General features: G+C 37.3%; 1 protein-coding gene across 5 annotated transcripts; it reads right to left on the bottom strand.

Moving 5' to 3' along the window:
• Window positions 1-1,354: 1,354 nt before the first annotated feature.
• Window positions 1,355-12,032, bottom strand: LOC106181019 (uncharacterized). Of its 5 annotated transcripts, none has more exons than XM_087017544.1 (8): window positions 5,678-5,816; window positions 4,665-5,018; window positions 4,019-4,342; window positions 3,512-3,772; window positions 3,122-3,253; window positions 2,864-2,940; window positions 2,556-2,667; window positions 1,355-2,312 (listed from the first exon to the last, which is right to left on the bottom strand). In XM_087017544.1, the coding sequence occupies exons 3-8, from the start codon at window positions 4,230-4,232 to the stop codon at window positions 2,134-2,136; spliced, it is 975 nt and encodes a 324-aa protein (XP_086873670.1). In that variant the 5' UTR covers window positions 4,233-4,342; window positions 4,665-5,018; window positions 5,678-5,816; the 3' UTR covers window positions 1,355-2,133. The 5 variants fall into 5 exon arrangements, with proteins under 5 accessions (XP_086873670.1, XP_086873671.1, XP_086873672.1 ...); XM_087017545.1 differs by lacking the exon at window positions 5,678-5,816 and adding an exon at window positions 5,318-5,482; XM_087017546.1 differs by having other exon boundaries at window positions 1,356-2,312; window positions 2,551-2,667; window positions 5,678-5,815.
• Window positions 12,033-13,442: the final 1,410 nt, after the last annotated feature.

The following is a 13,442-nucleotide window of genomic DNA, read 5'->3' as shown; positions in this document are numbered from 1 at the left end:
TCTTTGCTCTGCTTTTGTTTGTGCCCACCTTGCCGGGGAGGACTTGGATTTGTATTCATCGATCAGTTTATGATTTACGTGATTGACATTTTAATTGATAGCGTTAAGCACAAAAATCTGTGAACTTAGAGGGGATGGGTGGAAGATTGGATAGATCAAGATTGTATCATGTAACTGTTAGTTTGACAAAATATATTCTGCTGGCGTTACAACATGGAATCGTTTTATTCTTTTCTGTGTGCAGAGCCTGGGAATCTCCTTAGCAGTTTAACAGATTGCGTTATCTAAAGCTGAGCCCATTGTGCCCAACTCCAGGGTTTTTACTTTAAATGGCATATTTAATGCATAGCATGGGGTCCAAGGTGGTAAAAAAGGATTATCAATGTAGTGAAAAAGGACCCTCACATAACGAATGCAGTACCTTGCATGTAAATCTCACCTTGATGGCAACAAACCAGGTAAACCCACAGTGCCCTCACAATATTATGTAGTTTGTCGCCCATTTTGAACGCTGCTTGTCAACTGAGCTTCACTTTGTCCTCGAACTGTACTACTGTTTTATTACTCTCCTACAGCGTGATTGTTTAGAAAAAATATTGATAAGGTTTGACATGAAGTCAAGTGTCACACTTAGCTTATCTTTATGACTTTTGGTGAAGGTAATTTAGGACAGTGAAATAGAACTATGTTGATACGAACGTAAAAGTTTTTCTCAAATTCACAATACACCTCAAGCCCGACATTCAACTGGATTGTTTTTTTTTACAGAGTTTTGTCTTTGTTTGTGAATGTTTGCTTTTCCACAAAGTGGTCTATTTTAAAAAGTCGGTTTGCATCCCCTTGGATATTAACACCAGCCCGGTTTTTAATTTGCTGTAACAGAAAGCATCCGAGATAGCCTAAAACAAAGTTAGATATCGTCATAAGAAATTACCTCAGCCATACTCACTATAAAGTCATTTGACGAGATGTGCGTTTCCTTTCATGGTTTTTGTCTGTTTTACATTGACGGGCAATTTTGGCCTAAAAATCTTTAAAGAGAACAAGTATCATAGAAGAATTAGCAATGTTAAATGGGACGTAATTTGGGGCACGAATCCCTTAAACCAAAATTAAAAACAATTGCTGGCACCAGATTGTAATTCACAACCAAGTCTTGGGCCATGCTTAATTCTGTGCTAAAAGTTACCAGAAAAACGGACAATGTGAAAGTGTGTTATATCGCTTGAATGTCGAAAATTGCACAAATTTATGTGAACTTATCTTTTAAACGAGTTGCTCTGTCCACAAACAGCAAAAAAAAACTTAACAGATAAATGTTATTACTTGGTTGGGAACCGTACATATTTCTATTTCTCGAACTTGATGTGGTCATTCTTCATTATCGTTTGCTGAACTTCTTAAAACCCTTAAAAGCATAGAAAAACATCACGAAGAACTGCATATTAATTGCGAAACTTATAAAGTCCAGCTTTTAGCCCAGCTTGTAGTAGGCGGGACGGACATTTACGCCGGATTATCTGACAACAATCTAGTAAGACTCCCCACGGGGATAGATCGATCTAAAATCTATGGGAATGCGCCCTAACACTAAATTTTAAGGGAAAGAGACCAACATTAAGTTCAACGGCAGGTCCACCGAACGTACAATTACCACAAGTCCACCGAACAATGTCCTCACGGGAACTAGGCAATGCCATCTACAATAATGATACGGCCTACGAGTTTACGATTTAAAATTTTTGTCAAAAGTTTTAGCTTCACAAAATCACAGAGGATGTACCCTCTCACTGTGCCCTTTTTCTCCGTATACTCGGGACTATTTTTGTTTAATATGACCTCAGTAATATCATGGAATAATAACATGAAAGCGAGTGTTTATACTTAAATATGAGTGATAATACCTACAGCTATTTTACCACATACTAATTTTAAAAAATACAATTTCTTCTTCGCACAAAGTATGATCAGGCAGCCTTTGAAATAATTTTGAGTGAATAGACGTCGGACCAGGACTATTTTAAGAGTTTTAAGCGTGTGATAGTTGGCAATACTTTCTTTGTAGCTTAGCCTTATAGCTTTGATAGATTGGAACCCGTTTTAACGTCAGCTGTTAACATCAGCGTTTTAAAATCAACACATTAGTTTTCTTTCTAATTCTGTTCGTTTTCCGGCCGAGGAATGACATTCTTTGGCCCAGCTCTGATGATGTGGGTGTCTCGTTCGTTTACCGTCCTGCGCACTTCTCATTTTCTTGGTGGTGTATTGAATGACGTCAGCCTTCCTTGAAGTGCTGCGTAAGTGTGATCCGGCTGAAATGTGTATAAAAATGAACTTTTTTTTGCAAGACGGAAGGTGTTTCATGGCAACTTACTACAAAATAGTAAAATACCCAAATATATCACGTATTTCTCCGCAAAACACCAGGCGAATGAAACTTTTTTGGCTATGAACTTTGAACTTTGAAAGCTATGCAATACAAAGTAAGACACCGTTTCAAATCGAAACAAAACACGTGGATTCTTTCTACTACCTGGTTGGTATTATTACCTTACTTATAACTTCTTTTCTGTCAAGCATGGCGTATTCATTGTTGCTTTCCATAGCATCCACTTCAACAGCATCACCAGATTGTCTGCTCTTCCGAAATTTATGCACCATGCTCCTCTACAAACGAAAAATATCAATGATATATCCATAATGTACACGCAAGTCTGGACAACTTTTGGTTCAGTTATGTATTTTCTCTTGAATATAATTTAAAAGATCTTAACAACTTTTGCGCCATCATAAAATAATTTGTTTATTTTTTTTGTCCGAAGACTAAATTGGAAAAAAATATAACTTTATTTTTTCTACTCACATGATACAGGACAAATAAAGCAACCGCGACCCCAAATGTTACCACCACTGCTGCCACAACTGCGCCTACCAACACGCCTAAGAGATACAAAATCTTGAAATAAAAAGGCACATTGACGCAAAACAACACCAAATTGAACAACACAACGAAAAGAACGTTTTGCATCATAGTACTCCATATACGTTTTAAAATATTTGATCCATTGTATATTTTGGGTCAAAGATTTAACATATATCTCTATTCGACCCAACCCATTACCTGTGCTATGTAGACCCTCGCCTCCTGTACATGTGAGTGTGTCTGTTGATGATGCTACTGCTACTGGTGTCGTTGATGTTGTCGTTGATGTTGTCGTGGATGATGTTGTTGTTGTTGTGGTGGTAGTTTTCTCTATCAAGCATAGGACAACAAGAAATTGGATCAACTGGCTGCAAGTTTAATAAAACAAACGGCTTCCACTTTTGACTAAGTCATGACAGTCACCAAATCATCACATTTTCACTTTAAAATGGAAAGGAAATTTCAGCACCTTGGAACTCTGTTTATCAAGGAACCCCTTAAACACAATACCAACAACAAAACCCTGGATATATTTCATACAGCGTGACCTATTTTTCTATGATTTGAATTTTAATATATAGCACCTACCTTGTACTGTCACTGTGACACGTGTTGGCAATGGTGTTGTCGTCAAACTGTTGGTGGCAAAGCAAGTATACAAATATTCTCCAGTATTAGTCAGTGTCAGTACAAGCTGAGAGCCAGTAGAGTTGGTATTATCTGGACTGGTCCACACATAGCTTGGACTTGGATTACCACTTGCCTGACAGTTGAGAGTAAAAGTTGTTCCCTGCTCAACTGTAACTGTACCAGTGGAGGATGTCACCCTTGGCCCCTGTGGCACTGGGTCTGAAATATGCAATATATTGATATTTAAAAATGTGGACAGAAAAGAAATAAATGTTCGCATAAAATACACAGTTTCACAAAACGAAAATGTAGCAAAGATGTAACAAATAATAAATCAAAGGAAAGATGATAAACAATTTGTAATGTAAGTCTTGCGTGGGTAGCACAGATGAATGACAATCAAAATGTGTATAAATATAAAATTGCAGTTTTAACACAAATTTAAAGACGGGATAGAATACTTACATTGTACATCCAGTGTATACCTTCCTTGCTTTATGGAGTCTCCAATCACTGTAGAGTTTGGTTCAACAGTACACTTATACATAACTCCATCATCCTGGGATGTCAGTGAAATACTCAGAATACTAACTCCATTATAGGTACAACCATCACTATTGATACTTGTCTGCTGAGTAAATCCAGTGGTGATTTCTTGAGAGCCTTTGTACCACTTCATGATGCCTGGTGGTCGCCCAATATTACTGGCTGTATAAGTCAGGGAGGCATTCTGGCCTGCTTTTAACTGACTTGGTGCGGATGTGATCACGATGTCGTTTCCAATGAAAACTTCAGAAAAAATCGTTTTACAAAACCTTGTTTTAACAATTTTCCAAATTAAAATTTTGAAATTGAATTACTTACTTTCAAAAGGCACTTTGCCAATCGTTCATAATTTACGAAACATCCAGCATACTACATACCGTTACTGTAATATACATGTATCATTCACTGAAATATGTCAACTTGTTTTCCAAATATGATCTTTAAACCGTATAAATGGAATCAAAAAGTTTATTGTTCATGTACGTCTGGCATTCTTTTATGCTATCACATGCTTTGATGCTAAATAATTATACATGAAAACGTGATATATTTTTATAACACTTACAAAATAGATTCACATCGAAACTTGCAGTCCCAGAACTGTCTTGTAGTGCGGTAGTCTGCACATCACATGAATACTATGCTATATCACCTGGACACTGTAATCCTATTAATGTTATTGATGTTCTGGTACTTGTAGAGGTTAGAGTGCCCAGTGTCACACGGTCTTTTACACTAGAGTCAGGATATATAAGTGTATAGTTAGGTAAGATAGCACCTGCTATTATTGTAGAACCTTGTCTCCAGTTTACTCTCAGAAGGTCAACCCCAGCCGATTTTGTCCACTGACACGTCAACGTGGTTTGTGATCCTACTCTGATATACGTCTGTCCAGATTTTGTCACGTCAAACGTAAGAACTGAAAGAGAATTTATTTCATATTTTGAAATATCAAAAAAATTACACGATCTACCCCGATATTAAGAAAAAATAGCAAACGTGATCTCAGATACGACCGTTGTGACAGGCATGAAAGTCCGCTAGGAATCGCAGTCCGTTCGCCATCGTACAGGTGACATCCGTCCCATATACTCACTCCAATACTCAGACTATAACTTTAACCTATACTAATCATTTAGGAGTCCGGACTTCCATTCCTAGGAAAACCATTCCTGTCACACATAGCTTGTTAAACAGCTCAGAGAAAGTCCAGCGTACATCGTGGGGAATCCCCTCCTCACTGGAAAGTGGTCCTCAATTCATTAGGAGCTGGAAGAGGTCTCCAAATGATCTCGATAGTCTTCGCAGCTATATCTCTATGTCTCCGGCATTGTGCGTCAGAGATCTAGTTTTATAAGTGTATGACACTCGCTGAAGTCTTGTGACCAGTGACCATCGCACCGTTTATGGATGGGTTGCATCTACATGTAAACGGGACTTACACAAGAGCGTTCAGTGCTCCTCGGAATATTTGGCAGTAGTTGCCTATATTGGTCTATATTTGCTTCCAGTCGTTTTTCTAGTGCAGCTAACGTATCTACGGCTGTATGTAGCCCTTACGTTGCAAGCGAATCTTACCTTGGTGGCAGCAAACCAGGTAAACCCACAGTGCTCGCACAGTATTATGTAGTTTGCCGCCCATTTTGAACGCTGCGTGTTAGCTGACCCAAGAAGTTATAATGAGAAGGAGTAGAAACGGGACATCAATTATCTCTCTCGTCCAATCAGATCGCAGCATTCTTTTCAAGCGGCGTCCTTTGAAATTCGATCCTCGTAACTGGTCTAATCCTCCGCTCGCCTCCGCGTGACTCAAGACGGAGAAGCTGAACCAGTGCGTATACGTCTTGATTTATTCATGTTTAATGCGAATATTTGGAAGTTATACTTAGAAAAACGCCAAGTCGAGCGATATAAAGGTGAGTGAGAGTTGATAATCTGCTTTGAGCATTGTTTTATGTTCATACGGTGGCTGTCAGTCAAATTTGTCAGTGCAGAAAGCAGCGTTAGTTCGAAGATCTGAGGCCGATTCAGCGGGACCTCCATGTTTAGGACTTTTTTCTTCTTAAGTGCGTGATGTATGCACATAATTTATGTTTTTCTGGTTAGTTAAGCACGTGCATCATTACAATACATCCCTTTAGTATTAAATGAGTCAATCCTTTAGATGAAATAAACATCGTTTCAAATAGACAACTTTTCATCCTATTTTTTCAAAATGGCGGGTCCCTAAATTGGTTAGAGACAGTTGGGTGACAGTTTGGGACAATTTTTGGTAATTTTAACGTGGTGTATGCAGATGATTTATGTTTTTCTGGTTAGTTAAGCACGTGCACCATTACAATACATCACAGTGATATTAAAAGAGTCAATCCTTTAGATGAAAAACATCGTTTCAAATAGACAACTTTTCATCCGACTTTTTCAAAATGGCGGGTCCCTAAATTGGTTAGAGACAGTTGGGTGACAGTTTGGGACAATTTTTGCTAATTTTAACGTGGTGTAAGCACATAATTTATGTTTTTCTGGTTAGTTAAGCACGTGCACCATTACAATATAACATTGTGATATTAAATGAATCAATCCTTTAGATGAAAAACATCATTTCAAATAAACAACTTTTCATGGGACTTTTTCAAAATGGTGGGTCCAAAATTTGATGACAGGGAACTCTCGGAATTTTTTTCAATTTTTCATTGCAATATGATGTTTGCAGAGTTTCGTTTAGGATATAGAGTTATATTTTGTAATGAATTCCGCACTTACTCATTTCAGGTTGAAGAGAATGCAGGTGAAAGATCTTTAGTTTTGCTGGCAGATGTACATGTAGCCATAATTGAACAGTCAAAATGATTGTTTCCAGCAGCAACTTGATGAGGCACAAGGCTCTGTTTTCTTACCACCACTAATATTAAACTATAGTGCACAAGAGGTGCAAGTTTTAAAAGGGAATTTAGTGGTCCAAGTTTTAAAAGGGAATTTAGTGTTCACTGGCTAATTGTCTAAAGTATAAAATAAAATAATCACCACATCAAAATAAAAACTAACCATTTTTGTATTGCTTTAATCACTGTTGGGTGTAACAATATTGATATATTTTCATTGCTGGTACTTTGTTTTAGATAATATACAAGTTGCTCGAATGTTGAAATAAAGCAATATCAATCAATAAAAACATTTCTTTGTTTTTTTCTTCTAATGAATTTAAACTATCAGTCTACTATTAGTTGGCCTCATGTATTAGACAAAGATATAAACAAAAATATGTATTGATGAAATTTCATTTAGAATCATACTAAGTGCAATAACTTATTTACATTTCCCCAATTTTCCTGTTTAAGTTCTACCTGGTATATAAGCAATAATGTGCCAAAAAAGAAAGAAACGAGGCTGGCATACGGAAATTGCAAGTACTACTGTTTTGTGTACACGGCTGTGAATTGAATGTGTCATTCCTAGATGAAGGTAAATTTCCTTTACACGCCTTTATACGACAAAAATAATTTAAAATAAATATGAGACTTCTACAGGTGCAAATTTTAGCGTTGAAGGTGGGTTTGTGAAATTGTTCTCATACATTCTTGATGTCAAACTAAATTTTGTATAACTGATCGGCTCTAGATCAAATGAAGGTGTATCTTGCATAATTTGAGTTTTATTTCCCGAAATGGTTGCGTCCAGGCTTGAAATCTCTCTCTACACCTTTCTGTAATCCCACCATGTTTTCTCTGTGAGATTATTAGAGACTTCGCGAGGCTTTATCCCAATTGGCTGAAGCAACCCACGTGAATAGTCTTTTGAATATGTATTACGCACAAGCTCTCCCTAAGACCACAAGCTGGGTAATTATTAGGATTAAGCCCGTTACGAGGATAGGATGAAAGGAAACCCCTTGTTTCTACTCCTTCTCATTATAACTTCTTGGCTGACCTCAACTTTGTCCTCGAACTGTATTACTTCCGTATTTAACCATTCACCTAACAACAGCGTGCTTGTTCAGAAAACATCGACAAGGTTTGACATGAGGAGGTCAAGGATCACAATGAGCTTACCGTTGTGACTTTTGGTAAAGGTAATTTAGGACAGTGAAATACAACTGTGTTGACATCATCGTAAATGTTCTCAAACTCACAATACACTTCAAGTTCGCAAATCAGCTGGGATGGATATTTTTCACAGAGTTATGTCTTTGTTTGTGAATTGTTGATTTTCCACAAAGTGGTCTTAAAAGCATAGAAAAACATCGCGAAGAACTGCATATTAATTGCGAAGCTTATTAAGTCCAGCTTTTAGCCCAAAAGATAAACATTATTGTGAAAAGCAGGACTGTATAGTCGGGATATCTAAACGTCCTCATCAAAGACAAGGGCATAATTTTAGGCCGAGTAAACACAAATCTGACAGTTAGAAAAGATTCAAACTAGGTTTTATTTCTATATCATACATCGCCTAACTGAGATTCTACCTGTCGATAGCAGGAAAAGCCTAGAGGACACTTGCCGTGTAGGTCATGTAGGAAAAAAAATCAGTTTTTAGGTTGAAAAGTGATCGTACGGAACCCTTTCAGTCTCAATGCAGCTGCCGTAAGCCTTCCGTGCGATCGACACGTTGTTGGTACTGCCCCCTACGATGTTTCCTCCATGTGGTCAGAATAAGGAAACTGTAAATAAGACCCCATTCCCAGAGATTAGATCGATCCAACGAGATTGACCTAACTCCCGGGGGGTTCACGCTAAATAGCTGTCAGCCGAACGGGCACGAAAGTTAATTACCCCCTTACAGCTTGTAGTGGGCGGGACGGACATTTAAGCCGGATTATCTGACAACAATCTAGTGAGACTCCCCACGGGGATAGATCGATCTAAAATCTATGGGAATGCGCCCTAACACTAAATTTTAAGGGAAAGAGACCAACATTAAGTTCAACGGCAAGTCCACCGAACGTACAATTACCACACGTGCACCGAACAATGTCTTCACGGGGAATGTGCAATGTTATCTACCATAACGATACGGCCTACCAGTTTACGATTTTAAAATTTTGTCAAAAGCTTAAGCTTGACAAAATCATAGAGGCTATGGAGGAAGTGTATCTTTCACTGTCTCCTTTTCTCTGTAGTACACTCGGCACTGTCTTTGTTTAATATAACCCTCGATAATGTCATGAAATAAATAATATGAAAGCGAAGCTTAAAATGTGAGTGATAATACCTACAGCTGTTTTACCGTAAATATAATTTCTTTCTCACACAAATTAAGAACAGGCAGCCTCCGAAATAATTTTGACTGAACATTGGTCGGACCAGGGCTCTTTTTAGTGTTTGAACTCATATAAACAGTTCTAGTTTTCGACAAAATCATTATCAAAATACGTTGTCTTTTCGTTGTTTTGGTAGCTTGGTAGTTTTGACAGACTGGACACCGTTTTAATGTCAGCTGTTAACATCAGCGTTTTGAAATCTGATAAATTATTTTTCTATCTAATTCTGTTCACTGTCCGGCCGAGGTATCGACATTCTTTGGTCCAGTGAAGATGATGTACATGTCGCGTTTGATTACTGTTCTACGCCCTTCTCCTCATTTTCCTGGTGGTGTATTGAATGACGTCATCTTTCCTGAAGTGCTGCGTAAGTGTGATCCGGCTGAAATAAACGTGTGGATAAAGCATTAAATATTTTTTCAATACGGAAGGTGTTTCATGTCAGCTTCCTATTAAATAATAAAAGACCCAAATATGCCACGTGTATTTCTCCGTCCAATAAAAGTCAGGAGTCCAACAATAGGACAGTGAGCAAAGAACCAGATGAATTCAATTTTTTTGGTTTAGTAATACAAAGTAAACACGTGGATTCTATCTACTATACCTCATTAACATCTGGTTTTCTTTCTAGCACGGCGTATTCATTTTTGCCTTCCGTAACATCCACTTCAACAGTGTCTGCAGATTGTCTATTCTTCCAAAATCTATGCAGAATGCCTCTCTACAAAAGGAAAACGTCAATGACACATGTACATTGTACATCCAGTGCATAACAAAATGTGCACACTAGTCTGTTATTTATTTATCTTCTCTTATCTTCTATATATTTTAAAAGATTGCGTTTATGAAACTTTGAGGTTTGAATCATCATAAAATAACCAATGTAATTTTTTTACCAGAAGACTTAAGTGAAATAAAAACATAAATAAAAACGTAATTTTTTCTACTCACATGATACAGAACAAATAAAGCAACCGCGACTACAAGTGTTATTATCACCGATGCCACAACTGCGCCAGCCAACACGCCTAAGAGATGCAAAATTTTAAAATAAAAAGGCACATTGACGCAAAACAACATCAAATTGAACAACACAACGAAAAGAACATTTTGCATCCAAGTACTCCAAATACGTTTAAAAATATTTGATCCGCTTTATTTGGGGTCAAAGATTAAACACATATTTCCATTCAGCCCCGCCCATTACCTGTGCTATGTAAAACCTCGCCTCCTGTAAGTGTGTCAGTTGCTGACGATGCTACTGCTACTGGTGTCGTTGATGTTGTCCTTGATGTTGTCGTGGATGTTGTTGTTGTTGTAGTAATTTTCTCTATCAAGCATAGGACAACAAGAAATTGGATCAACTGGCTGTAAGTTTAATAAAACAAACGACTTCCATTTTTGACTATGTCATGTTTGTCACTAAATCATCACATTTGCACTTCAAAAAGGAAACGAAATTTCAGCACTTTCCCTTAATAAAAAAGGTATGTCCTGTCCGCAACCGTTTAGACAATTGTTACCATGCTCAAAACGTATTCTGAATTCTAAATTTCTAGACTTACATATGGGCCGTGGATTTCACTCGTGGCAGATTTTTTTTTAGTTGTGAAACATATCACGGTGTGATAAAGGTATGAGCACCTTGGTGACTGGGAAGACCTTGCCTGGATGTCTGGTAACAATGTCTTTGTTCTGCTTTGAGTTTTATCTCTCAATGCAACAGATGGATACATGTATATCAGCACTAGGGGTCCCTTGGAACTCTGTTTATTAACGAACCCCTTCTTAGACAAAAACCTGGAGATATTTCATACAGCGCGACCTACTTTTCCATGGATTGAATTTTGATATAGCACCTACCTTGTACCGTCACTCTGACAGGTGTTGGAAATGGTGATGTCGTCAAACTATTGGTGGCAAAGCAAGTATACAAAAAGGTTCCAGTATTAGTCAGTGTCAGTATAAGCTGAGAGCCAGTAGAGTTGGTATTATCTGGACTGGTCCACACATAGCTTGGACTTGGATTGCCGCTTGCCTGACAGTTGAGAGTAAATGTTGTTCCCTGCTCAGCTGTCCATGTACCAGTGGATGATGTCACCGTTGGCCCCTGTCGCACTGGGTCTGAAAAATGCAATATATTGATATTTAAAATGTGGATAGAAAAGAAATAAATGTTTGCATAATATAAGATACACAGTTTCACAAAAGGAAAATCTAGCAAAGATGTAACAAATAATAATAAATCAAAGGAAAGATGACAAACAATGTGTAATGTACGTCTTGCGTGGGAAACACAGATGGAATGACAATCAAAATGTGTATAAATATAAAATTGCAGTTTAAACACAAATTTCAAGACGGGATAAAATCCTTACATTGTACATCCAGTGTATACCTTCCTTGCTTTGAGGAGTCTCCAGTCACTGCAGAGTTTGGTTCAACAACACACTTATACATAACACCATCATCCTGGGATGCCGGTGAAATACTGAGACTACTAACTCCATTATATGTACAACCATCACTATTGATACTTGTCTGCTGAGTAAATCCAGTGGTGATTTCTTGAGAGCCTTTGTACCACTTCATGATGCCTGGCGGTCGCTCAATATTACTGGCTGTACAAGTCAGGGAAGCATTCTGATCTGCTTGCAACTGACTTGGTGCGGATGTGATTGTAATATTGTTTCCCACGAAATCTAGAGAATTTTAATTAAAATAATCACCTCAAATAATCTTGTGATTATGAGAATGAGATATAATTTTTTTTCAATTATTCAGGATACGAGGATGTTAGCATGAGATTGTTACATGTACCAATACTTCAAAATATTATAACATCAATCATTTTACACAAACTTGCAAATTTGGAAAAGAGATGAATTAGGGTAGTTACTTTAAAAAGACACTTTTTCAATCATTTAAAATTAGTGAAAAGAAACATTAGTTTACTGCATACCGTAATTCTAACATATAAGCAACATTCACAGAAAAATTGATTACTTGTTTTTATATACATGTATATTATTAAAACAATCTTAATGGAATTAAAACGCCTATCGTTCATGTAGGTCCAGCATTATTTCATGCTAAAGAATAGGAAAATAAAACATTCGGTGTACTTAATTTGACACATACTGAATAAACAATACTACCACATAGTGGACATGTAGTTACATCACACCAGATCAGAGAGGTTTGAAAAAAAAAAGTTATCATAAAACTGCCTACTAAAAACAATGAAAGGGGAAACTTACCAAATAGATTGATACTAAAAGTTGCTGTTCCCCTACTGTCTACTGCTGCAGTAGTCTGCACTTCACATGAATACTCTGCTATATCACCTGGACACTGTAATCCTGTTAATGTTATCAAACGTTTCACAGAAGAAAAAGCTAGACACGTTGACATTGTTACACGTTTAGCTATGTGTTTAGCTTCACCGGCATATGATTCTATAACAAGTCTATCACAAGCTAAGCACATTGGCTAAGCACTTCCTCTGCTAAGCGCGTGAGGCTGCTAAACATATGGAGCTGCTATAGGCGTGGAATTCCTTAACGCGTGGAGCTGCTAAACAACATGTTTAGCTTTTCAAGCTCGTCACAGAAAAAATGCTTCACAATCCCATATATACGATCCCATAACAAGTTTATTACAAGACTCAACAATTTTGCTTAACACTTCCCCTTGTAAACATATGGGGCTGTCATAATGGTTTTATTTATGCGTAATGATTTAAAGAATTAGTTTAAAGAAAAGCAATATATACTCCAAGCATGAGTTTGATATCTGCAATCATATTGATTTAGGTGGTATAAAAATAGTTCAAACGAGATACAGACTGATGTATCTATGGAATGTAATTAGTAACCGGTGAAGGATACCAAAGAAATTCCATTCTAGTTTCATGTAGTGATTGTTACTTAATTAGTTCTGAATTAAGAATATAGAAAGAGGAAAGTACGCTAAAAGAATGTATCAAAACATAAGGGAGATCGGAGAATAAATAGAAATGATCTGCTCGGATAATACAGTGTGCCACCCTTTAAAGGAAAATGTGACCATAGAATACATAACAAA

The sequence above is a fragment of the Lingula anatina genome, chromosome 7, assembly GCF_051362555.1.
Source record: "Lingula anatina isolate TDL-2025a chromosome 7, LinAna3.0, whole genome shotgun sequence".
In the NCBI taxonomy this organism is placed as follows: Eukaryota; Metazoa; Brachiopoda; class Lingulata; order Lingulida; family Lingulidae; genus Lingula; species Lingula anatina.
This window is presented reverse-complemented; position numbering and strand designations above follow the sequence as displayed.